The 27,366-nt window shown below is 44.2% G+C and overlaps 1 protein-coding gene across 1 annotated transcript in view; it reads left to right on the top strand.

The window, feature by feature from the left end:
• Positions 1–27,366, top strand: part of cdh4 (cadherin 4, type 1, R-cadherin (retinal)) — a gene marked incomplete at its 3' end in the record, with an annotated part of 174,740 nt that overhangs the window by 90,723 nt on the left and 56,651 nt on the right. The window contains exon 4 of the mRNA XM_079186667.1: positions 20,851–21,077. Within this exon, the coding sequence (XP_079042793.1) occupies positions 20,851–21,077 (227 nt within the window). The remainder of the gene's footprint in view (positions 1–20,850; positions 21,078–27,366) is intronic.

Below are 27,366 nucleotides of genomic sequence, written 5' to 3'. Positions count from 1 at the left end.
AGCCGCTGCTGCTGAGTGCAGACTAGGTCTCCTCCTCCTGCCGGAGCTTCCAACTGCAGGTCGAAGGTGGCAGTGAAGCCGGATCTGGGTCGTGCCGCGGTGGCCCCACTGGAGCTTGAGCTGAAGGAGTTTCTGGTGAACCTGCAGACTTTCATCTGATTTTGTGCTAAATCCGACCCAGTGGCACCGATGACAAGCATTAATAAGAATAACGACATAGAAAAGGAAAATCTTCTTGCTTATAAAGGGCATCAGTTTTAAATTGGGACTGTTGCATAACTAGTAAAAGTTCTTCACAGAAACTTTAAGAAAACGCATTGTTAGGCAAAATTGAGATTTCATGTAGAGCAAAAAGGAGTCACTTGTAAATGTGTATCAGTGGGAAAATGGACAAAACAACGATCTGAGCTTCTCTTATACTGTTAACGGTATTTATTAGAAAAGCAAGCTCGGTCCATATAAAGACGGACTGTAACTTCCCTCCAAAATATCCCAATAGATTACACCCTAATCGCTCACCCTACATGTGTTGGTTGAATGCAGATAAACAGCTAGTGTGGAGGGCAGAAAAGAGGCAGAACACATTGGTCGGCCATTCTCTGAAGATGATTTAAATTTGTATTGGTTTAAAATTAAATTGTCAGCCGTTTACTTGTGAAACAGTCCGGTCATACACGTCGTCTATCAACCCCAAATCCCTCATCTCAAGTTGCTAGTTTTTTACCGTGTCATCACCATTCATATCCATACAACCGATGTGTTTATGATTAAGTTGTTTACTAGAGTACAAGAATGTTCCACATATAGATCTAGCCTCTAAAAAAAACAGCTTGACGTGAATAATTTGATTCCAATAAAATTAGTATTTACAGTGGCAGAATTTAAGAAAATAGTTGTCATGGAGAAACTCATCAAATGTATAATAAAAATAATAAATCATGTTGTGTGTTCTGTTGCATTAGGTCAGTGCCCCTTACTGCTGTTTTCAATCCAAGCTACACAAATAAAACAAACTGTTGATAACCACAGAAATGTAGAATGTTAAGTGCCAACTATCACTCGACCATATCCTTCTGTGTGGGTTTAAAGAAATGTCCTCGCGTATTCATACTAAAACTGATCCGTTCTTTTGAGGAGGAGGAAAGGTTTAGCAAGAAACTGCATCAGCCACATCATTTTTGTAATGATAAAACAATTCTGATGATATTGAATGGTGCATTGTGGGAACTGGATAGCTCATTTAATTGATACTTCTTTTACCTCGTGAAAAACGTTCTCACCCAGGAACTCTGCCGGTAGGTGAAGCCCTGGACTTTCCACCGATACTCCGAGTAGATTGTTTTCTTAAACCCGCTGAAGCCACTTACAGTAGCACAGCACCGATTCATACGGAGCATTCACAGAGTATGTATGGTGTGAAACTCTGTTATGGACATTTAATCAGTAAGGAGTCTATAGAATACAAAGCTGTAAGGACATTGGATGTGTGATGCCACTGAATGACTGAATGAATGGCTTTGTGGAATCTAGCTCTTGAGCACTTACTTTATGTTAATCTCGTTGCACTTAGCCTTGATCCCAAGGGTTTGTATAGTGTGCGAATGGTGAATGGTAAAATGAAATGTATTCCTTACATTATGACCTTGGCCACTCATGGCCATTAATTCACTTAATACCATGTTTTCTTCAAATACAATTATAAACTGAAGATCTACTCTGTATGCTGCCATTTTTAGCCATGCTAGTGGCTCCAGGGATGGAAATGTTGTTTTGTCTGCCGGTCCACCGCTTCGTCTATACACTTGATTATCTCTACAACTATTGGAAGGATTGCCATGAATTTGTTTTACAGACATTCATAATTCCCAGAGGATGAACTTCTTTTCAGGGAGCACCACCAGCAGATCAAAGGTTTCGGGATCAATCTAGATTGATCACCGTCAACTAGATTTCCTGGTGATCAATCCGATGACTTTCCTGCGGTGCCACCACGAGGTTGACATGTTGTGGTTTTGAGTGAAATGTCTGGTAACAGTATGACTCCCATGTCCATAATGCATTATAAGCATATACGTTGGAATATGCTTAAGAGCGACACACAAAACATCGTAATGTCATTTTAACATGACATAACCACTTAGAGTGACTCATAATCACATTACAATGCATAATAAAAGAGGTTATAACACATTGTAAAAAGATTAAAATGATTTATAATAATATATGCAGTGCTATAAGCAGATTATAATACATTATAAGTATGTTTACAATGCATTATAGACCTGGGTGTCATGTGAAAATGTCACTGCCAACTGTTGGATGGATTGACACGACAAATACCTGCAAAACTACTGATATTCCCATCAGCCTCAGCTCTATTGTAGTTTTAGAGCTAATTAGCATTGATGTTAGCATGCTAACATTTGACAAACTAAAAGGATGAACATGTTAGCTTTGTAAATGACAGACTCTGGCTGTTGACTCTTAGTCTTGCTATGTATGCTGTATTTTTGCTGTGTTTGGACCTGATTCCCAAAGGTCAATCTTCGCAGTACCAGACATGATCGTACACACACCAAAGCTACAGACAGTCCAGACAATGCTGGCAGTCTCTCAGTCCGGGCCAAAATGCAGACGTCGGCTCTTTTCATCGTGGAACGATGAATTTTTAATGAGCCCGTATCACCATTCAGGACGAGGGAGAGGAGAAAACTGTGGAGTCGCTCAAGTCAATTTCAATATTCCTGGATCACTGTCTCCGCCTTGTCCTCATCATATCTTCATTATCTCCCCGTTCTTCAATTTATTTTTTATCTGCGAATAACCAAAGGACCAGTAAATGAGGAAAAGGAGGGGAAAAAATTCCCTCCTGCATGTACATCGAACCGAGAGAAGTCTGATGTGGCAGGCAGACAGGGGAGGGAATATGTGCCCACCACAAAGCGTGTTCCTTTTTGTTTACAGCAGCCGAAGATGGACTCATTCTTCCTTTTGCTCTCTGCATCTAGCTCGAGGCAGGAGAGAATGGGGAGAGTTTGAAGAGCTGACACAATGAGTCAGAGCGAGGCAAGTGAGAGGGAAGGGCGGCAAAGGTTTAGGCGTCTGCACTGACAGCTTTCTCCTGCAGTCTGACAGAGCTTTGTTGTGGATCCGGGGTTTCACCGCTGTTGCCGCTCCAGGGTTTCACTGATGTTGCCGCCGCAGTAAGCGCTGAGCCCTGACCTTTTCACGCACACCGTACAAATATCCATCCTTCACGCGGGGCCCGCCTTTTTCCGCGACCCACCTCCGCCGCGTCCGGACGTCTAAAGCGGGGTTGTCATGTGATGAGAGATGGCCCACGCTGTCAGTAGAACGTCATCGCAGGCCACATCTCCCACGGCGGCGAGGATGGCCACTGCCATCTGTGCCCCTGCGACAGATGCTGCAGACAATACAGACGCCACATGTGTCACACCATGTTTCATACACGGGGCTGACTGTAATGCCCCGTGCAGGGTATTAGTTTGAGTGTGTCAGCACTGTGGAAATTGGTTGATTTTGTGCTGCCTCATCCTGCAAACTAACTCTGACATATGGGAGCTGTAAACCCCATTCTGTCTCTCTCATTTCTCTTCCTCTCCGCCTGACTCCCTGCCTGCCTGTCACTCCATCACGTCCGTCCGTCTGTCTGTCGCCCTCGCTCCTCCTCTCCGTCTTCCCGCCTGCTGTCTCTCTCACTCTGCTGCTCTCTGACTGTAGTTAAGAGAGAGCGTGAAGAGAGATGAGCAAACACGCCGGCTGCCTCGGAATTCATTTTCGAGCCTCGCGTGCTCCACCACCTCTGTCTTCCCCCTCCCCCCCCCCCCACACCTGCAATATTCCTCCTCCTCCACTCCCACGCAGGATTAGTCTTAAATGAGAAATGTATTGTTTCCTCCATTCACTCAAGTCAGGGAGTAATTGAGTTAATCTGTCTGTCTTCTGTCAGCTGGGGAGCAGCAGATATTAGGGCCTCAGTTGGCAGAGATGGAGTCACTCCTTTTAAAAGATGGAATAAAAATGTCACTGCGTCTTTAATGACAACCGGCTTGACATTTACCAGCAAGCTTTTCATAGGAAATACTTATTCAGAATACAAAGGGAAATGCCAAGTCCTTCCATTATTTCATCATGTGCCATATATGGACTCACTTTTATGAACACCTTATCAACTAATAACTAAGATATAAACTTTTGTCACTGATCAGAAGATATTTGAAAGTACGTATGATAATGACAACCATACAGTAGACATATGTGTAGGTGCAGGCACCTTAATAGGCTTCTTTATATGCACGGGGCATCATCATGTAAGTCCCCCGGGAAAACAAAATATCTCTTCAGCCTATAACAAGCTAGCGTGATTATGTTGACGCATACTGTAGATGGATATTTTTGTCGTCTCTCCGCATCTGACATTCCTGCAAATTTCCCTGTGTGTGTGCAGGAATTTGCTTATCCCACCTAAACGGTACCCATGCCAACATAGCAATTGTGCCTAATGGATTTCACTGCACCGTAAATGCTGAACACACAAATAGTTATGGGGTAAATGAAAGCATATTTTTTTTTTTTTTCCCTGTGCGCAGCAGAAAGCTTAAGTTCAGTTTTACAAGTCCCGGCAGGATGATTTGAGTTTGTTTTCTATCGATAAACGTTTTTTATGCTGCAATGACTGTTTGGAAGTGAGCAGGGGTGTGTCAGGAAATAATGGGCCACTCCATGCTGCTCATAAATCCTGTGGTATAATTGGCTGGTGTCAAGAACATTAGGCTACAACCTTTTATTCCTGTAGAGCACATAGTAAACACAGGACTAAAGCAAGAAGGTCTCTTTAAAAATGTCTAATTGTCAGAGAAAAATCCAGGATGCACCTGAAAACAAAACCAAGAAGTAATGTTAATGTAAATTGGTAAGCAAATCAATTCTTTATGTTTTGCTAATTCAAACAATATTTGGACGTGTTTGGGAAATAGCATTCTTTACTGTGTCTCAAAACAGTTGGATCAGAACTTAGATACCAATCCGATGTCTGTAAAGGAGCCAGAAGATGGTTAGCTTAGCCTAGCACAAAGACATCCTCCTACCAGCACCTCTAATGCAGTGTTTCCATACTGAGCTCCCCTCTCCTCGACTAGACTCGTTTTTGGTACTTTTCTCTATGCTGCGTTCTCACGGCAGATAGCACCCCCACAGTGTGGTCAGGATTCTCAGCTGCAGTGACATCATCTTCAACGCAACACTCGCTGAATCATTTCATCTGACACCAAAATCTGTACTTCGTCAATTGCCAGCTGCCACTTTAAAAAAAAGAACGAAATCTGGGTCGTGTGAATAAGATATTGTCTATGGCCAACCTTGGCTGCCAAATTCCAAATGCCCCAGACTAACCCCAGGATGTGAGCTTTTAACGAAATTCAATCAGTCTGTCTGCACACTTCAAAACCTCTTCAAGGCCCGTGCTTTTAGATGCTGCAGATTTTCTGCTCGCCTGTACTGTGACTCAGATCGAGAGGAAGCTTAAACGTAAAAAGGAAGCAATAAAACAGGAAGCTCAAAGTCCAAGGTCTGGCTTGTATTGACTCTATTCAGTAAGCGGAGAGAGGAGAGCGAGCAGAGACTCTCTGCGAACATCCAAAGTGACTCGAGAGATTAATGTCACACGATATAAACTAGAGTGTGTAGTGAATCACCTCAGAAGATAAACACCGGCCATCTGAAGACAACGGAGCATACCTTCAGTGGTGCCAGCACACCTCCACCTGAGTAAATATGTGAGGAGATTAGCAGAATTAAGTTTCCTGGCGCAGCGGTTGGCAGGCTGAATTAACAGGTGCTTGTGTTTAGAGGTAGATGAAGGAGGAACAGCTCCAAAAAAACAACAACAAAAAAAAACCCATCTGTCTTTTTGCTTTTCCCTTGCCTGACAGTAAACATTAATTTGCCTGAGTTTCAAAACAGCTAGGAAATGATAAAGAAGCGCCAGGTGAATAGTTAGCAGTTATTTAGCCAATCGTGCTCCGCCTGTCTGGCACCAGATACATCAGCGTTTTCTCCTTCTATTCTCTGTTTTTCCTCCTGGGTTTCTGACAGTGATCAGGGGAGTTGGAGCAATGCTGAGCTGAACAGTGCTGACAAAGCCAAAAGGCTCTGCACTTCAGGCTCCGGAGTGGCTGGATCGATGTAGTGCCATCACCGTGGCCTGGGGGGAACGGCTGCCACCATCCTTCATACTGCACTGGATGTCCTCATCTGCCTCTTCTCGTCACCTCCCTGCCCGTGGCGGGGACGGAGATTTATGCATAGCAGACAGCTCAAGTCCGAGCATACGCTATAGGTTGGCGAGCCACAGCGCATGACACAAGCAATAGGCATGGAACTTTCCCCCGCTTGGAAAGTTTAGCACCTACACTGACAAATTGACGCTGGCAAGAAAGTCAAACTCAGCCGGGGGGGGGTGATGGCGTGAAAATAAAGCACGGCAATTAATTTGGGACTTCAAACGCCTGGAGCCTGTGATTGCCGTATACGGCCGACTCTGTTGAACACATTCCTCCTCCGCAGACTTTGTTTACATGGCGATTTGCAGGTTCAAATATACTTTTCACACTCATATTTATTGCCTGGCATTTTTAGACAGGCACAATATGTATTTTCACCCTGAATATTTGTGCGCATGTGGAATGTTTGCAAACAGAAGAAAACACTTGAGACGACAACAGGGCAGGCGATTACGTGTTCATCCATGATTATGAAGAGCATATAGGCTTCCTGCCAAGTACTGAGAGCTTAATTTGAGAGGGGAACACTGTTTGTTTTAACACTGACATTACTGCGCGTGTTCCAGCATTGGTAGATTTGCTATAGATTAACTTGTGCACTGCAAAAACATCCAGCGGCTTTCACAAATATCTGTTTAGTCGACATTGTTGCTTCCAGAACGTTTTGCATTGAATCGTCATTTTAAGGCTTTGTTTCATTCTGCACACATAGGCGATGTGTGTTTTGTCTCTTTTATTCATTCAGTCACGGCCTGTCTCAAGAAGCAGGGTATTCATTCTTAGTTGAATAAAGTAAGACCCAGAACACCGACATGTGACCAAAGACTGAAGTAAAAAAAAAAAAAGAGCTTCTCTGCCTTGGATACAGTGCTGTTAAAGTGCTAATTTAATAATCCCGGCCGTCAGTGTGCCTTTGTGTTGTGTATTCATTACATTTATTTCTGGTTGGGTTTTGATTCTCAAGCTTTAACTCGAGCAAAAACAAAATGTTGCCAACCTTTCCAGGGCCCCGGAGTAAATTTTAGAAGTGGTTTGCCAGGCTGGCAACCAGCCAATCAGCTTTTGGTTGCCAAATTGACAGAATGGATGGTGTATTTAACCGTTTTTAATGGGAGTGATAATGGTTTGGTTTAATTATGGGCCATATTTAATTAATGGGAAATGATACCAAGAATGATTGAACATATTTTACTTAATACGAACACATTTTTTGCTTCTCTCGCTGTCTTTATATTGTTACAGACACAAACACACACATATACTTTCACATATAGTAATGTACCTCAGAGGGAAAATAGAAAAAGTTGGAATAATTATATCTAAATTTTGAAACAAGAGGAAAAAAGGTTTCTTAAAAAACAGTTTTTCACAAGTTTTCCACCTCTTACTGAGCCCTCTTCCTTTTTTTTTTTTTATCTGCCTTCTTCTGTAAGACAGTTCTGCTCCGCCTTCCAGGTTTGATTGAAGCGTGAACGTCTCTTTTGTTCAAATTGAGCTGTCTGAAGATGGCTTTTGTCTGGTGGGTTATCCTGTAGGTCTGACAGTTTATCTTTGGAGGTTTTTTCTCGTTGTTTGGAAGAGTGGTAATCCATAACAGCAGCGCTCGTGCTCGCTTAGGCAGAAGATTAGGCCCATACGCTGATGTGGAGGTACAGCGAGGGATTTATTTTAACACAGGAAAAGTGGTGGTCAATAGGGCCGACCAGAAAGCAACAAAATGATTGGATTTACTGGATTTATAGGGATGTGTTAAGCTGGTTTACATGTTTGTGCCGCCGCAGCCACATATACCATGTTGAGACCGCAACAGCTGTTGGTCAGCATGTCAGCTTGTCTTTACCCACACAAGTTTCTGATGCCGGTAGAGATCATTGAGTTTAAGTCTGTAAATGTGTGGGAATGTTGTCTGATTAAAGCATGAATACAGCCGGATGACTTACAATACATTTGCCAAGGTTATGTGTCAGCGCTAGCTTTTACCACGTGGAATGTAGCTTCATTGAGCTAAATAAGGAGTTTTATTTAGTTTCTATTCATTTTTTATTGTAAAATATGTCTTTTATAAATTGGTTGTTCACTTTAAACCCAAAGTTTGCACACAGAACACACTTTCGGCTTGAATTTTCAAATTACCGTTCCCCATTAGTTAAGTTGCTAGTAGCACATGACACATTTCACACTGAATGTGTTTGACAAATGCACTGAATTAGGAATTATTCGGCAAATGAATGTGTGTTAATGATAAAGTAACAGGTGTGATTCTGCATATGACAAACACAGCCTGAGAAAATAACCCTTATATTTCCATTTCATTCCTATTATTTCCTTGTAATTCACATCAATTCCTGTAAAGCTTCCACATGAAATATTCCCGCAATTTTTGCAACCCTACAAACCATAATCTTCTTAAAAGTGCATCACACCACTGTACTACAGCAGTCTAACAGCGCGACCAGCCCTCCTTTATCTCTCAAACAAGCACCCCTGATACAGAAAAAAAACAACCTAAAAACCAAACAAAACCTAAACACTTCCACTCCGGATAGTGACTCGCTTTAGAAGGGCAATTAAGCCCATTCCCATAACCTGTGCGATAACACGTATACTCATTCTCACCTGATAACCTAAACAGCCTGATTCTTTATAGATTAATGACTTGTCCCCAGCTAATGTATTTTTATCACAAGGTCACGAGTGATGTATTATCAGTTAATGAGAAATACAGAAATGTGTGGCGTGTGAGAGCGGCGGGGAGGGGGTAAACACACACAATGAGAGACACACTCGTTTGACCTTTCAGAAGGGTTTTCTCTGCCCTGCGGTGAGTTGTCCTGCAGCGATAAGAATAATGGTTTTGGCGCCATTGGCCCGGGGAGACCGACCTCGCCTCCCCTCCCGGTAGATAGTTGAGAAGAGAGATTCAGCCCCTCCTATTGTGCTCCCTACATCCATAGCAGACAATGAGGCTTAGTGCTGCCCACTTAAGGGACAGCGGTATGCTCGTATTGAGGACCACTGCAGATGTCTCTGATAACTGTCACCAGGCGACTTATATAGGAAATGGAAGGAGGAGCAGGGCGGTGGAGGAGCAGAGACACTTGCATTAGAATCACTTGCAAATCATTCGACAGGAGGATTTCTTTGCAGGCTGGACATTCGCAGGGCATAACGTTGAACCGTTTGTCTGATTGGCTTTTTTTTTTGGTGGCGTGTTGGGTTCCTCTGTCGAGTGTTGTGCAAAAGCAGCACAGTAAAAGCAGACTGATATTTTTCATTATTTGATTTTACTTTAGGTCGGAGCTTCACTTGAGGCAGCGAATAAGTGCGAAAGGGTCCTTGTTAAAATCCTCCCGTCACTATCTCTGTGATCTCACCATTTACACCGTGTTAGGCAGCGAGGGACATCAAACGCTCTTAAGAGGAAAAGTGGAAAATGTTGGGTGCAAATGTATTAGTCATGTTTTTAATTGATTTTCTGGTACAGGCCAGGGTGACTTCAAAGCAAATGGCTGTCGAAAGAAACTCAGATTTGTTGCTTTTAAGGGAGGGCTGCACTCTGAAAATCTCTTTCTTTCTTTTTTATTCAAGTGCCTACGCATATCTCAAACTGGCATTGTGTCAAAGTGTAATGAAGCATTCTCGATTCGGTTAGTTATTAATAAATGCCAGCTTACATACAGTATGTGCTGTTATTTACAAAGCAATTTACGGTACTGTGTGTACACAGTAAGTGACTTTGACTTAATGCTGCACTAGTAAATTATTTTATGTTACGAAACCAAACCAAACCCCAGACAGTTAGCGACTATCTGGTGAATATATTGGAGCTTTTAGCAGCCAAAGAGCCATAATTTTCCCTCAGGGGTTGATGAAGACTAAAATGAAGACTGAACATTGGACAGAAACATGACTCCATGAATGAATGCTAATGTTGCTCCGCGTGCTGGATGTGTGAATCTGCAACTGTTTGCTAACACAGTCACTATATCTACTTTATATAAGTTTCCTTTCCCCAAGTTGCCAAAAAAAAACAATTATGCCGTTTTAACAGTGTAGATTCTTTCCTTATTGATATAAGGTAAACAAATTATTCATGCACTTCTTTTTCTTTTGTTGATATAGTTGATTTTTTAAAGTTTGTTGTTTTCATCTTTTTGCAGCATCCCTTTCATTGGTGTACTGTATGTCTACAGTTATTCTACTTTAGTGAGCTTGATACTTAATGTACAACGTTTCCTGTTGCAGGCCTGGAGCGGCGTGCATTGATTCCTGTTTCGACTTGAACACTGCTCCTTATGACTCGAGGCTACTTGTTGGACGCAATTATCTTCATAATGACAACATCAGCACCCGCCTCGCAACAGTTTGTCCCTGTAGTCCACGTAGCTGCGTTCTTCGGATGAACCTCATCTGCTTCGCTGGTTTCGGCCCTCTGGAGGGAAACCAACTTAAACCCATTCAAGTGTGCTGGTTTACAATAATGAAACCAATTACTTTCATTAGTTACTTTGGCTGATTGATGAGTAGAATGACCGGTAAGGCTTCAGATGGCAGGAATCTGACAGAAGAATAAGGCTGCATGTTTCCATCTCGGAGTCTCCCTCTTACGATCACATGAGTAGTGACCAGCTGGTGGAAGGGCAAAGATCAACTTTTAAACAGCAATTAAATACCCAAACATGTGATAGCAGTCGCTGTACTGTAGCTGACCTCTGAGATGGCCTTGATCTCCTCCGACGGAGAAACGCGGATGAGTTTGGTCCCGGGTCTCGGGGCCTGGAGACTAATGACTGGCCCCGGCCTATCGCTTGCCCCAGGGGGCTTCGGAGTAGAGACAGGATTAGAGAGAAATGGATGAGAGCAGCGGATAATGAAGGAGATCTGTCTTACGTCTAATCATTGGCATTTTGAAGACATGATTTGGGCTGGAGAGAGGGAGAGCGAGAGAAGATAAGAGGCACCTTTCTTGTTGTGATTACACCTTTTATCACGAATGAACATCCAATACTTTGCCACTGTCAGTCGCTCCGTATGCAGTGCTACGCCGTTCAAGTAAACACGCCATTCATTGATTTACATAAACCTAGTAAGAAATGCAGTTTCAGCGGCCTCTGATAAGAGCTCGTTATTGAGACTCGGCGATACACCTTTTTTTTTTTTTATCACACAAACTCCTCTTCATCTGGCCTCCAATTCCCTTAAATGAGTCTGTCGGGCATAACAGATATTCTGTTCCTCTCTAAGTGTATATTTGTAATGCTAATTAGGCCAATTGTAGGGAATCAAATCAAGATGCTGAACACAGCAGCTAAACAATCACTGGGGAAGGATGCAAACACTTTTATGCAAATAACACAAGAAGAGGGGAAAGAGAGAAAAATAGGAATAACCCGGGAGAAGAAAGGGCTGCTCAGTGAGTGAGAGCGGAGAGGGGGGAGAGATAAAGTGAGAGATGGTGAGAGTAGGGGGGGGGGGGAGAAAATTGAAAGCTGATTACCTTGTGAGTGAGTCTTTGGTTTCTCTGGGGAGGAAGCCTGTTTTAGTCTTACAGTATTTATTAAGGCCGGTCTCCAGGGTAATGAAGACCAGCTAAAAATAACCAGCGAAAAGATGCTGCAGTTGAAAGCACAGCACACTGACTGGATCACACCCTGTAACTGGACTCATTTACTCACCCGGCCCGAACACCTCTGTGTCGGTTAATATGATAAAAGTGTAACTATTATCTAAAACCTGAAGTTTGTTCTCTACATTGACCGATGTGGGCAGTAGAGGAAATGTGACTCACGCTAGAAAAAAAAGAAATACTGGAGAATATTGGGTTTCCATTACAGTCATTATACGGTTGAGTGGGAGTCAAGGACATAAGCCCCCTCTGTCCCCTGATCCTTGCCCCTTGTTTGCTCACATTCCCCTCTTTGTCACTTGGCCCAGCTGAGGTCCCATCACCTCGCTGTGGGTTGTGTGAAATGATTATATTGTACTGGGAGATAACAGACAGCGTGTAGCCTTGAGGCAGTGTCTTCGCTTCACCTCCTTAAAAAAGATATTGCTGTGATAAAGCGCCGCTCCTTCTCTGCTCGCGCTAAATCGAAGGGGAAGCCTTGAAGGCAAGGTCTAGTGAGTGGGAGCCAGATGAAAGAAATAAAACAAAGAATCGGTTGATATGTTTGTGCAAGTTGTGTGCTTCAAAAGGGGAACATTGCTCATTACCATAAGACTGTTGCAGGGGCCACCAGCTCAATTGGGGGGATTTTCAAGGCGTCGTTTTCCTGCCTTGATGCGGGTTTTCTGCAGACGGTGGATTGATTGGGAGCCAGACTTCCCTGACTTGTTTGCTGTTTGAAATTTGTGAGTGACTGCTGAGTAGATGGTCAGCCAAAAGGCATGCACAAAAAAAGATAGTGGGTGTTTGTTAAAGTTCACAACAGTGTGAAGTTTAACAACATTTACACAAGATTGTTTACTTAAATACATTCTTCTTCTTTTAAAAGTTGTAAAGCCAGTGTTGAAAATGTCTGCCCACCTCCCTTACCTCCGTGTTTTCTCTCGCTGTAACAGGTGAAATGAAAGGCTGATCAGATCATTTCTTAGGCCCTGCTTGTCAAGGTCAGCAGGACTCCTGACCTGAAAAAGGGTTAACCCTGGCGAGACACACTGGTGCCCCCTAGCTGTGGCATGCTTACAAGATAACACATTCACAAACAAAAGCACACACACACACACAGAGAGAGAGAGAGGAGAAAAGCTCCTGGGCTGATGGTGGTGTATTAATCACACTGACGCCTGGCACTGCGATCTGTGACCCAGTCTTTTAATTGCATCCGCTCTGCTTTGCTCCCGCTCTCCCTCTTTATCTCGCCTCTTTCCCCTTTCTCATTCCTCAAGCCTCCTCATGCCCTGCACCCACGAGAGGAGGCTAATGCACAGATAAGAGGGAGGGCCGGGGATGTGTTAAAAAAAACAACCAAATGCTCGCACGGACGGCGAATGCAGCAGGCAGCCGACGCTCAGGCTCTCACGTTGAGCGAAGCCTGCTGTGTAATGAGACGATGTGCGGGTGAGGTGGTGTGCAGAAAGAAACAAATATCTTCATAATCCATTGAACTACCGTGACAACCTTTTTGAAAAGAAGCCCACAGAAGACGAGGCCCACACAACATCCTGTATTTGTGTGGTTGCTGTACATCACTCTCTGTATGCTGACAGGCCGGCAGGGCCCTTTACAGCTGGTCCCCTCACACCTGCGGAAAGATAAGGAGGCGACAGAAGGAAATCAAAGGTGTGACAGGGTGGGGGAGGCGGCGGGATTGTGGGCGGATGTTGGCCATATACACATGACGGTGTGACAAGGTTTCTCTCAGCGCCACAAGTGCACCACATCACCAGCGGTGAAACATGAGCGCTGACGCACACAAATTGAGGTTGACGGCACCTTCTCTCCTACGCACACACCTATGGGAACGCAGGAAGTCGATGACACTCATACCCATTTATGCATCAGCTGTAATAATTGTGAATGCAAAGAGCTGGTGTCACACACTCCCACTCCGATGTCCCTCTTCTTCTCTCTCCCTCTCTCTCTCTCTCTCTCTCTCTCTGTCTCTTTATCTCTCTTGCTCTGAGTCCCTCGCACGCACAAGCACACACAGCGACACACACACACACACACACACACACACACACACTTGAGTCGCAGTGGTTTCCTTTTGTGAGAGCGAGCTGTCAGAGGGAACGGTGTGGGCTTTTGTTGAAACAGAACTGCAGAGGCAGAGAAATTCATTTCCAACTGCGGCAAGAAAAAAAATATATATCCTTTTCAGGAAAGTCACATTGTACCTGCAGTGTTTTAAAAACAGCAGTATGCAAATTGAATTAGTTATGAGCATTCCTGTGGGGGCACAGTGGGCTGGATTTCAAAAGACTTTCAAGGGTTGTGTATATGCTGCATGGGGGGGCCTCACGTTTGACGGCAGATTCACAAGACGGTGCACTTTAGTTGCGATAAATCACGACATCTGAAAATAGATTTTACATCTTCACTTGCCAATCACGACTGCTGTGCTGCATTTCCTTCGCCGCCCACTGAAAGGTGTAAACTTTTCTCATTTCGCTTGCCTCTCGAAGGTGGAAAGAATATCACGACTCGCATTGCCTCTTGAGTAGCTGCCATAATGTCAGTGGGGAACCTTGAGCGTTTAGTCCTTCCTCTTGTTTAGACGTACGCTGGAGGATCACACGCACTTTTCTCAGGGTTTTGTCATTTGTTTCACGGGGCATCATTAAAACAAATTTTAAGAATAAATGCTTTGGCATCCTAGCATTTTTATTCACTGTTCAGTTTAATGTTGGTGAGTGCACTCAAATTTGTCATTTTTCAATGAATCATTCTCATTCTAGAAAAACTAAAACCACGATTGAAACGCTAATGATGCTGATCTATCAAATGACTTGCAACATGCACGCAACAAATTGCAACGGCTCTGAAGTCACACTGAGATGTTGCTGCTCCTTACACGCAGTGTGTTCTGTATTTTGGCCGTGTTCGTTTACTCGTCAGTGGGCTCCGTGCTGCTGTCTATCACCGCCTCAGGCAAAAATACTGTGATTTGCAAATTGAGTGGGTGGCGTTGATTTTCCCGCTGGCTTGAGAAAAGCAGCAGGGTACCAGAGGGAATGTTTACTTAGCACTGTGGCACAACTGCGATGAACGGCGCCATAACAAATATCCGTATGCTCAGTCTGGAGCTATTTAACCCCTCCACTAGTGGTGAATCCTGACTCTCTCTACCAAGTATTCCACTGCGAGACTATTAACCAAAACTTCTCTTTACAACTCCGTCTACTGCATAGAGGGGGTATTAAATGTCCCCCCCCCCCCCCCCCCCTTTTTTTGACAGTGTTTGCTGTCAGACGTCTATTTTTAGCTGTTTTAGCTGATATCATCTTTATTTATACATCTATTAAAGCGCAAGAAAACAAATCACTTCATTAAAAAAGCAGATCAAATTACCAGTAGACGCAATGAATGAGGTGAGACATGCGGGATCAAAGCAAAACTCATAAAAGGGAGGCTAAGACGGTAATACAGGTTGTTATATAAAAGCAGGTCTATAAAAAGATCCATCGAAGTCTTAAAAATGATCCGCAAAAATCATATAATCTCTTCTAAAAACCAGCTAACAAGTGAATAAACGCTTACAGATCTTGACCCTTTTTTTTTTTTTTTTCCTCTTGTGCCATATGTTCTCAGCTCACTTTAACAGCGGTAATAACTGGCCCACCAGGGTGTCCAGGCCTTTGGCTCGGACCGGCTCTCGGGGAGAAAGTTCCTCAGTCTGCAGGGAATACAAGAGGAAGATATAGAGGACAGGTGTGTGGGGGGGGGGTTAAACAGGGAGGAAGTAAGGACGGTAGGAGGTAAGGAGGACTGCTGTGTCTCTGCAGAACAGGGAAGTGGAGGAGACGGGGAAGAGAGGGCTGACAGCAAGAGCAGAGAATGGCGGGGAGGCGTGCGCGGTCGACAGGTGAACATGGGGTAGGCGGATGCGGAGGGATGAGGGAGGCATGCTCCGTGTGGCTGCACAAAGCAGGCAGTGCAGAGCTTCTACCTGTCATCTACATTATGCACATGTAATGTTTCCACACAAGAGCGGCTTTGGCCTCCCCTAGGGTATTGTCGTGGATCTACAAGCTGAAAGAGACAAAGAGCATAAGCGTGTCTCTCCCCCCCCCCCCCCCCCCCCCCCCCCCCCCCCCCCCCCCCCCCTCTGTGTGTGCAGAGGACTCGGTGGTCGGCAGTCACGGCTGCTTGCCCGCTCTGTTTTAGCCGCGCCTGTGCTGCGCTAGCCGCTCTGTTGGACAGCATGTTCTCTGCCGTACGCGTCCAAAGAAGAGCAGCCAAGCAGAATGACACCAGCCTCAGCAGCCTGCCAAACACCGCTGTGGATGGCAGGACACACTAAAATATACAGAACACACTTTGGCACACAGAGACAAACACACACACACACACACACAGACACAAACCATAAACACACACACTCAGGAGGATGCACACACTCAATACATGCACACTCAGAGGCAGACCAACACTGTACGGCACACACACACTTTGCACTTTTAGGCTACAAAATAGAAAAGCAGAATGCAAACACACACTCACACACACACACACACACACACACACACACAAGCTGGTGGTTTTAATACCCCTGATGTTTTTCTCCGGAACTAAGGCAAAACACATGGACACACAAACACACATCGATAAAGTCATAGACGAAGAAGGCAATTGACAAAATAGATTTCTGAGTCAGAAGGCTGTTGCCATAACCAGCGAGGCACAAAATCGACCCTACTTTTATACAGTTGACACTGCTAGCTGATTGTGAACTGCTGAGATGGCAGTTTGAAGCAACAGTGTCGGCCTTCCCACGGAGAGCATTCGCCACACCCACTCACTTTATCGCCACCCATGTGCATACTTTCAGGGCTTTGACACTTCTTGACACACCTTCAGGCAAGTAGCTGAGATGTTTATGCGCGGAGCAGAAAATGTCGGCCGATTAAAAAAGAATTTGGACAAAGAAACTGTGTTATCCTTTGGCTTTATCATATGAATTGGTTATTTGCATGAAAGCACACAATTCAAATGATAAGAAAATAGATGATTTGATTAATTTGCATTAGTGTATTTAATTATGTATCAAAAGCTGCTTAGAGCAAGTGTTCGGAAGTTAAACGTCTCATAATTCCCTCTCTAATATCTATTTTATATTGCTATAACGATATAACAGCTCCTTCAAACAACTGTATTTATTCAAGTTTCTCGGGCAAAAACACATTTTTTACAAGATTACATTTCAACACATAATGATAATGTTTTAATTTACCTTTGCCCAATATTGATTTTTACAGTTTGGAGCTTGAACGCATCATGATGCAAGTCAATGTAACCTCCATTAACTGCACTTAACTCCGTTATCAGTAGAACTGTGCTAGAGAGAGACATTCTGCTGTCTGCAGACGAGCCGGTCCCTGCGATTACTTTGGTCAGCATGATATGAATGAATAACAATATAATAGGCCGTGTCTGATTAAGTTAGTGGCTACTTGTTAGCTCTGTTGTTTAGCCAAGCAGAGCAGTGCTGCTTGCATGGACGATGTTCAGAAACTCGTCCAAGCTTCAGTCTGCAGAGAGGTCTTCAAACCTGACACCCTGACACTGAGATACATGCTGGATAGATAAACCCAGTTTGGTGCCATGTGGGGCTGTTTATGCTCTCAATTAATCGATGGATTGTTTTGTCAACAGTCCAAATCTCCAAAATATTCAGTTAATACTCAGATGTGATAAAGAAAAGCAGTAAATCACCAAATAGGAAGCTTTACCCAGCAATTGTTTGGAATTTCTCCTTGAAAAATGACTAAAACGATGACTCGATTATTAAAATAGTTGCCAATTACCTTTCTATCAACTAATCGATTGCTCAACTAGTAGTTGCAGACCACATATAATGATCCAAGATATTTTGTTGATCTTCAAAATGTATTTAAAAACTCACTGAAAGAAGCTTATTTAGAATTATCATACCGCATATTATGTGGCTACGACAAGTTGACGGCATCTATTAGCTTAGAGTTGCTGAAATGAATGTTATAAAGCTGACTGACAACCACACACATCACCGTTAAACGTTATTGGAGGAACAGCTGGTGAATGGAGCTGCCTGGAGATATCTGGCAACAAAGTCTGATGTCCTTGTTTTAGTTTGCTGGATTTTAGCAACTGAGCATCTGAGAAGAGTGGGCGAAGTTATTAAATATCATGCATAAAGGTACACAGAAGTCATACAAAGTCTGAAGTAACAATAACATGTAGAGAAACATCGCAGTGATGCACTCCATTCAGTCCTGGGGCTCCAGACGAGCTGACCAGTCGCAGTCTAGTGGCAGTATTGATTGAACCTGCAGTAAAATATAGATGTGATTATTAATTGATGAAGGACTGACTGACTGCGGGTTTACTGACCTTCAGGGCTGTCAGCCTGACGCATCGCCTTACTTTATTAATTTCAACTTCAATTTCTCGCACGTAAGCATGCTGTAGTTTGCCAAGCGCAACATGACAAAACAAATTACATGCACCAGAGGACAATTACATCAAATACGCACAGATTAGTTATCACCAGTGTTAGTCTTCATTCACTGCTTCTATTTCCATTATGATGGGACAGCGATGAATAATCTGCATTGCTACATTTGCACATTAGCTTCTCTTGTCTTAAAACTGAGGATTGTTCTTTTGGTGGCAGAGAAAATTGTTCCAATTACTGTTTTATTTCATACATTTTCTATTTTACCTCTTTTTTTCTTTCTTCTTCTGTGTGCTAGAGTATCTGCATCTCCCGCCTTCTCCTTTTATCCTGCCATCTCTCTCTCTCTCTCACACACACACACACACACACACACACACACACACACACACACACACGCATGCATGGTTCCTCTATCAGTATCTAGTCTCGGCGTTGTTTCCCTCTGCTGCTTTCATCTCCATTTAACAGCGTGGCAGATCAGATCCCACCACCTGATTTGAGTGCGCTTTGTGAACGGGATTTTTAATGAATATCAACGCGTTTATGAATATTTTCACACTAAGTAGATGTGTTAGGAATCAGGGTCGTGGTCCCGGCCCCTCGCGGCTACGAACCAGTGGGCGGTGAATGGTAAGCTGAGAGGTGGCCCGGTGCCCTCGCGGAAAATCAAAGTCATTCCTCTAACAACGCTGCACTATGGCGATCCCTCACACACCACATGTGTGTTCCCATGCCAACTGGCACCAACCACAGTACAGGGGGCAACAGGCAGACCCTCGGAGACCTTGATGGTTTTAATGTAGAATTAACATCCAAATTGGTATATATGCACCACCATAATTCACTCACACGCGTATGCACACACACACACACACACACACACACACACACACACACAGGCAGGAAAAACACACCCGCACGCATTTCATAAGCAGCCCTTTGCAGTGCGTGCTCGTGTCTTTAAACCCTGCTTCTCCCAGCTGCACCACAAGAGACCTGTCTAAGTGACAACAATTAGCCTGCTCAGTTCAAGCTAATTGAAGTCATTTGCATAATACATGCCTGCCATCACAATTCATCTGTGGACAATTCAAGCAGGTCTGTGTCATATTGTCACAACCTGATGTTAGCCCCCCCCCCCCCCCCCCCCTCCCCCCACCGGCTTGATAAATGATCCCCAAAGTCAGTTAACACAAAGCATATCATTCACATAAGGACTGTTCTCTGCTATGTTATTCTTCTAATGGAAATAAGGATTGCATTTGCCAACATAGACAGATGCACACAATGTCAAAACTGTGTTTGCCGTCCGTCCCATTATGCACGCAATTACTCAGAGGTTGAAAACAAACAGCCGAGGAGATCTCGTGCTTTATTAGCCTGTTGTTTGGGAGCTGCTTTTGACAGGAAGCTGGGCAATAAATTAAATAGATGGCTTGATAAAAAGCTTGCTGTGCAGAATTCTTCACGCTGGATTTTTGAAAAATCACGCTGCCACAGCTCATAACAGACGATCTGTTCCCTGGGTGATTTATGAAATCAATTTGTCTTGTTATCAACAGCCAGAGTTTGTGAGATAGCATCATTCAGAGCACATGCTTTTCAACTTGCGGGTAGAGGCAGACGGGCGGGCGGGTGGGGTGCGGACACATAATTGACACGTTGAAAACAAATCAGTCATTCATGCCGTTGCATCATGCTATGAATCATGGGATGATGATGCATTGGGTGTTGATTAAATTTGGCAATGAAATGAAAGGATTTTCAAAATAGTCGTGTCTGAGACTGTTGGTTTCTCCTGTGTTTTGTGTGGTGTAATGGCATATTCATGTCAGCTGTCACCGGAGAATCTGCACCGGTGCACTCAGCAGCCGAACACCATCTCGCTGCTTGTTTCTCTGTGACCCTGTGCTCATGTGGGGAGTGGAAACGCTGTAAACCATCCTTCCATACCGCTCATACGGACCGATATAGTACATTACTCTGGAAACAGGATTAGAAGCTTGTGTGTGCAAACATGGGCGTCCTCACTGCTCCTTTTCTTTCGTCTAAGTCAAGCTGAACCCTCCAAATGTCATTCAAGACTGTGCTCCACGCGCCAGGCAGCAAAGCATGGAGCGCAGTCGGGCCCCAGTCAGCCCAATTCTCTTCCGGCTCTCCTTGGAGAAGCTGAGGGAAAGGCTGTTTCAACATAGCTATCCGTCTACTTTGGGAAAAGAATATTTTCAAAAGAATTCCGCTTCAGACACAGATAAGCAGTTTGTTTTTGCCAAAGACGTCAAAGTTGGGAATCAAAAGTCACAGCGGACGGGATGTTTCTAGTTTACGTCTTGATGGATGCAGGTTAATCTTAAACGTGCCAGATGTGTCAAAGACACCCCGCGGAAAGTAAATCTCACTGTGCTTCTCTCTAATCCTGTTCCCCCTGTTTCTGTCTGTCTCTGCAGTGAAGTTCGAGGATTGCCAGCGCAGCAGAGAGGTGGGTTTTGTCAGCAGCGACCCTAACTTCAGCGTGAGGCCCGACGGGTCGGTGTATGCCAAGCAGGAGCTGGCCAACCTGTCGGAGCCCGTCCAGTTCATGGTGACGGCCCGGGGGTTCCATGACGCACACATCTGGGAGACCACCGTGAAGCTAGCCCTGGCCGGACATCCTCATCCTTTAGCCCTGACGAAGGTAACGAGGGAGAACACGTTCAGGAATAGATAAGACACAAGGGCTGCTACAATTGTGATTACACTGCCAATTTAATAAGTTTTCACCTAACCCTAACTCACAGGGTGTTTATCACTAAAATGCCACTTGCCCTCTTCACCATTGCTGTAAAGCCGTTTTCCCATCTTTCCCACTTTCCAGAGGTTGAAGGTGTTGAGGTTGAGGGTTCTGGTGCTGTGATGGTATCATGTTATACTGATAAATGGTGAATGCACTGCGTCTTTTTTCTCAAAGCGCTTTACAACACAAGCCAGCAGTCACCCATTCATATCCTGTTGGTGAAAACTGCTCATTAGGAGCGATAAATAGTCACAAGCACACTCGGTTTGTGGTTCGGTATCTTGCCCAAGGACACTTTAACACGTAGACTGCTGGGGCCAGGTATCGAACCGCTGACCTTCTGATTAATGGACAACGATCCTTGTTGATAACACTCCCACAAATCACTCTCTTTCATTAGCAAAAAAAAAACAAGTTAACCGTACAAAATAAAACCGTTCCTGTTATCTGGTTAATGTGCTCTCTGCACACACAATCAAAGGTAGTTTGTCAGGTAAACATCACCATGTAACACCACTAAATGACCGAGGATGTGGGATTTAATAGTTCAGGGAGACAGATTAACTCCTCTTCTCTCCGTGACCGTTTCACGTCAATACCAGGTAAATGTTGGACATATCACATCACTACTTTAACCTTATAAAACTAATAGTTCTGTATTGGGGCCTCTAGTATTCAAGTAGCTTGTGAAAAAGAGGGTGTCGAAGTAAGAAGATATTACAATGTGCCAGATGCTTTTAATTAGTATTTAATACAGTATGGAAGCTGTGTCTGCCTAATCAGTCAACAAATGGTGGTTACAGATCTTTGTTACAGACATTAATAACTTGAGTTACTTGCAAGTGTTGAAAGCTAAACCTAATTATATTTGATACAAATATTCTTAAAGGATTTAGATTTGATAAGAGGATTTGAAACTGGATTTAGATTCAATGAAATGCTATTAAACCCCAACCCTAGGTTGCTTGTCTGATTAGATATGCGTCGTTATTTGGAGAAAGTGTAAAGCAGCTTCCTAATGAAGGATCTGAGTATTTACAGTAGGAACACTATACTGTCTCTCTGACCCTGCATGTAGTCACCATGTACACGGTCTTTGTGTTCCCCAGCTACCTCTAAGGCAATATTTTATAACAGTACATGCACGGCAGTTAGGATGCAGTGCTTCTTTGTATGTGACAAGTAGAGACATGGCCCTATTTGCTGCCAAGGCTCTATTGGCTAGCAGAGACTGTAAAACTACACAGGGCAAAATGTATAGCCACTGTTACTGACTTCCACCACCGGAATGCACTCTGTTGAGCGACATACCCATTATCATTTTTCCTGCGCTACTTGTTGAACGCCATTGGGCTTAATGTTCCGTCATGTTTCTAATCATGACAAAAAGCCAGAGACTCATGTAGCTAAAGCAATTGCAGAGTGGGGATTAAAATTCTGCCCACTCCTGGCAGTGCAATAATGGAGACTGGGAAATAATTGACATTGATTGAGCTAATGTTCCACTCTAGCGGAGTCTGCGAGGACCAGGTGATGTAGTTTTCGGCGTATAATAATGTTCCCCTACATCATGGAGCTGGAGAAAGATTCAATAATTGAACAAGAAATAAATGTGTTTTTCCCCTAATCACATGGAAATTTAAAAACCAGCTTTCATGCGTACAGTGCAGCTTGCATTCCTGCAAGAACGATGTTTACATGTGTTCGTGTCACTGTTTTCCTCACATGCTATAAATGGGTGCTACTGCACCAGTAGAATTTAGTTCCAATCTCCCGGTACGCCCCGAGGAGGAATACAAACTGAATACCTGTTTCATTAGGAGCCTAGTCATTAAAAAAGTAATTATTAAAACATAGTATGTGCTACAGGATATTGTGAGACAGGAACATGGGTGAAGGAATGCCTATTAAGATACCAAAAATACACTTTGGTTGGTGGTTAATTTCATTTCCCTGCAGCTTGTAATATGGTGTAGAACTAGTCCAATACTACCATTTCTCATGGACCCGCATTATTAAAACTGAATAACATTCCAGGAATTGAGTAAAACATTGAGTGACAACCTCCACGAGGCTGAAAAATCTCCCTTTTAAACAGTTTGTCCTCACTGACATCTACTATTTATGACTTGTAGCAGCCATTCCTACATTTGACAGAGTAAAAACAGAAAGTGGGCATTTCTCCTGCAGTTTGACTGTTCACAGATCCAGAGGAAAAACACTAATAGTGAAACAGGAAGACATAATGTCAACATTATTACAGTAAGCTCAAATAATACTTTCTGTGATTACGTGAAGTAAATTCACCTGACAAACATGTATGAACATGTTCGTGCCGTAGTTAATCTGTCCTTCGATATATTGTAAACTAGTTGTGTGCGGCAATGACTTCACATGATATTTATGCGTCTGCGCTGGCGATTAGCGTAGCGGTAGTGTCCGACAAAATGGAAAGAGTCTCTCTCTCCCAAGGACGAAATCTCACGAGGTGATATGTTGCTGGAACGGTGGAAACACGAGTGCTGGTCAGAGTTTGTTGTGTTGGAGTACAGAAACCGTAGCTTAGTGTCACCGTAAAGATATTCAATGTCATGGCTAAATATATTTAGACGATATCGACAATAGAGATGAGGTCTTTGACTTTGATTGCTGCCCGTAGCCTATTTATTTGAGCCAGAGTATACTGATATTCAGATTTCACAACGAGACGACTTGGACTCAAAAACAAATCAAGTTAAAGTAAAAAGAACCTTGAATTTCTCTGTAGGCTCCTTTCCATAATGTTGTCAGACACTTATGATGACAATCTGAGCCTGTCAGTGGCAAGAACAAAAATAAGTTGCATTGACGCTGCTCACTTGCCCTCGCAGCTCATTTCGTGTCTGCTGGTTGCAGGATTCTCCCTCAATACTGGACCAATTTCCAAAATTGTGGTCCCCATTAGTCACTTAGACACAAAGGAAAGGAAAATAGGGTCGAAAATACCAAAGTTAGTTGGGAACTGAAGTGTTGCCAATTTTCCTTTTCTAGTTGGGTAAACACAAACACACACGGAGGTAAGTGAGCCCATCTTTTTGTTCTATTTATTTTACAAATAATCGCGTCACCTACTGTACATTAACGGCTATCCTCTTCCTCTCAATGCTGATTAATATAGACAGACGGCTCAAATACCAGCTCATTTTGTGTAGAGACAGTTGTTCATCAGTTCTCAGTTGAATTGGCTCAAACACACAATATGTTGGGGACTTCTTCCTCTTGCTACGCTCGCTTTGTTGAATAGCACCAGTGAGAGTGCGCTGATTTGTTTTTAATAACTGGCTTAGTTTCTCACTCTGCTGTGTTTGGCAGCAGAAAGGTGCGCGGTGATCAACCCTGTGATTTTTTAGTATCATTTTGTGCACAATACCACAGCAATTGAAGTGCAGTGCATCTTTGACCCGAGAGCCCTTTCCACTGTGTCTATGTACTCAGGCTATCGCAGCTCACACAGGTAGGGCCTCTCGTTGAGTGCTCTCCAGCTCGTACTGATTTCATGGCACGTTGGTTTGACTTCTCTACCAGCTTAGAGCCCATCAGTTATGCACCGCTGGATGTGGACTCGACCGGTTGCCGGAGCGGGCTTTAGTGCTTATTTGATTTGCATTTTTTACCGCACTCTCCCGAGACAGCCTCACCTGTTCGAGGTAGATTACGGCGAAGGCCGGCAGCAGGGTGGAACGTAGGACCCTGGGGTCCACTGGTCGATGGAAAGCAAGACTGGCATGGTCGGATAGTTGCGCTTTCGCTGTGTGCTTTCACTTTGTGATTATAGCCTGATTATGTTGACAATCCACACTGGAAAGCTGCACGTCTCAACAGGCAAATAGCAGCTATGAGAATTTCAATACTTTTCTTTTTCACAAAGTTTAAATGTTATTTTTCTTCACTTTAGTTTTTGAAAAAAGATCTCACGGGAGAACATTCTCCTGACTGAACACTAGCGCTGTGATCTTCTTTTTTTTTTTATCAGAGCGAACTAGCAAAGGGAACTGCAGCACTAAAGACATAAAAAAATAACATCTGAAGACCTGAATCAAATGTTTTCAGAGCCACACCGAACAGAGGATGGGGAAAATGAGCACATACTCTTATTGTATTGTTCTGCCTGTTTGTCAGGCTGATAACTTCCAGATGTCAGCTCCAGGGCTCGAGGGCTGTCGGCCTAAAGAATGCCCCAGCAATGTGCGGCCTGCCTGGGAGTTAGGAGCTGCCAGCTGGCCCTGCCTGCCTCTGGGTTGCAGGAGCCCCGGGCGCTTCAGAGACACACTTACAGACTCCTGGTCATGTGCTCATGCACATGCACTCTCTGGGTCACGCACAGACACCCGCACATATGTCCGTGCGTTATCTTCACGCATTTGTACATGTGCAGTCATGCCTGCATCAAGGCCTGCACTCATGATTTCCCATATGTGCACACAAGCATGACTGAACACAATGCACACACTAAATGCATGCACAGATATTCAGACAAAAAAAAGAATCCCCAAAACCTAATAACCACCTAGCTTCCTGGCAGCACACAAAGAGTTTTTTTTTTTTATTCCAACGTTTCCTTCTTTCCTTTGTAATCCTGGTATTGTCACAATGCCAACAGGCTGTCATCTGCCATGCTGTTTGAAAGTGACAGTCACATGCAGCCACGATGCTGATATCATCCACAAGCAGACTTACAATAAAAGCACGTCTCCCTTTCATTGTCTCCCTCTGTGTCTGTTTCTCTGCCTGACCGTCTCCCCTCCTGACTTCTGTTTTGGCGTCCTCTCCAAAGGAATGCTGGGACCCCGACCAATCGGATGCTTCAACCCCGTTATCGTCAGGCCTGATGGGCCGCCTACGTCAGCGGGCTGATTGGCGTATAGAGCAGCTATTCATTCGTTGTGTTTCTCTGCGGATAAGGACTCTATCATGATAGCAGCACACTGACACATAGATGAGGAGCAGTGATGTGGTCTCATATATGTCATAACTGTCCCTATGCGCTGACATGGAGACAGTCCTGACGATTCACCTTTATCTGCGTTGCTTTGCATGATTCGTTTTTTTCAACATGATCTTTGTTTTTCCTTGTTTGTTTCAAATGACCATCTGCAAATATACACACTGCCACAGAAACACACACACGCATTCACAGACAGAGACTAATTCCACCTGCCGTCCATGGAGGCTGGGTTGGCAGCATCCCTGCCTCCCCCGTGCCAGTTGGTACCTGTGAGTGGTTTGGATGAGTGGAGCCGGAACGAGAGTTATCTTATCTGGGAAACACATCTGGTCCCTCCTCGTTCCTCTTTCTGTCCTCTAACCATCCGCTTGGTCGCCCCCGCTCCCTCCACGCCGTGCTCCCGCCCGGCTAAACGCTCGGCACCGGCTGCACGGAGGTCCGCGCCGAGCTCCAATCCTGTGAGCTGCCAAATGTGTTGAAGAGTTCAAACAAAAGATGAAAAATATACACTGCGTTTGCTCAGGTGCAGCTTACTGTCACAGGCAAAGCGGGTGCATAGTGATATGATGAACCGGTGGCCTGCGTTTGGCGTGGCAACGAGGCCGCGGTTGCTCGTGTGCACTGCGTTGCCTGTGTGTTGCCTGCGTTGTGTGTATTCCAGGTGGGATAAGCGGGAGGATTTCCACTGTGCTTCAGGTGACAGTGACACAATGGCAGTGAGTATGTGAGTCTGTGTGTGTGTGTGTGTGTGTGTGTGTGTGTGTGTGTGTGTGTGTGTGTAGGTGTGTGTGTAGGTGTGTGTGTGTGTGTGTGTGTGTGTACACACACAGGGCCCAGAGACAACAATAGGATTAGGTGGATTACAGCAATACAACCATTTTACACAGGAGGACACCATAGAGGATTGGGTAGAAAACACTCCGTCTTTTAGACACCCTTCTAACCCTCATTTCACGAGGCAAGATGAGCAAGAACACAATCTCCTCTCTGCAGCTGTAGCTGGAGGGAGTCATCGCGGAGGGTTGTATATACACCCATACAATCCTTCAAAGGAGTTACCCATAATACCGCTGTCCTGTATGATGTCAAAGGTACCTCGCCATCCAAAATAAGAAGTAGTTCTCACATCCAAACAAAACTGCTGGGTGGTGTCCCGTTTCTCTCCCCTGCTCCCCTTGTTATTACACTGGTATTTCATCAACACCT

This window comes from Pholis gunnellus (assembly GCF_910591455.1).
Source record: "Pholis gunnellus genome assembly, chromosome: 3".
Lineage (NCBI taxonomy): Eukaryota > Metazoa > Chordata > Actinopteri > Perciformes > Pholidae > Pholis > Pholis gunnellus.
This window is presented reverse-complemented; position numbering and strand designations above follow the sequence as displayed.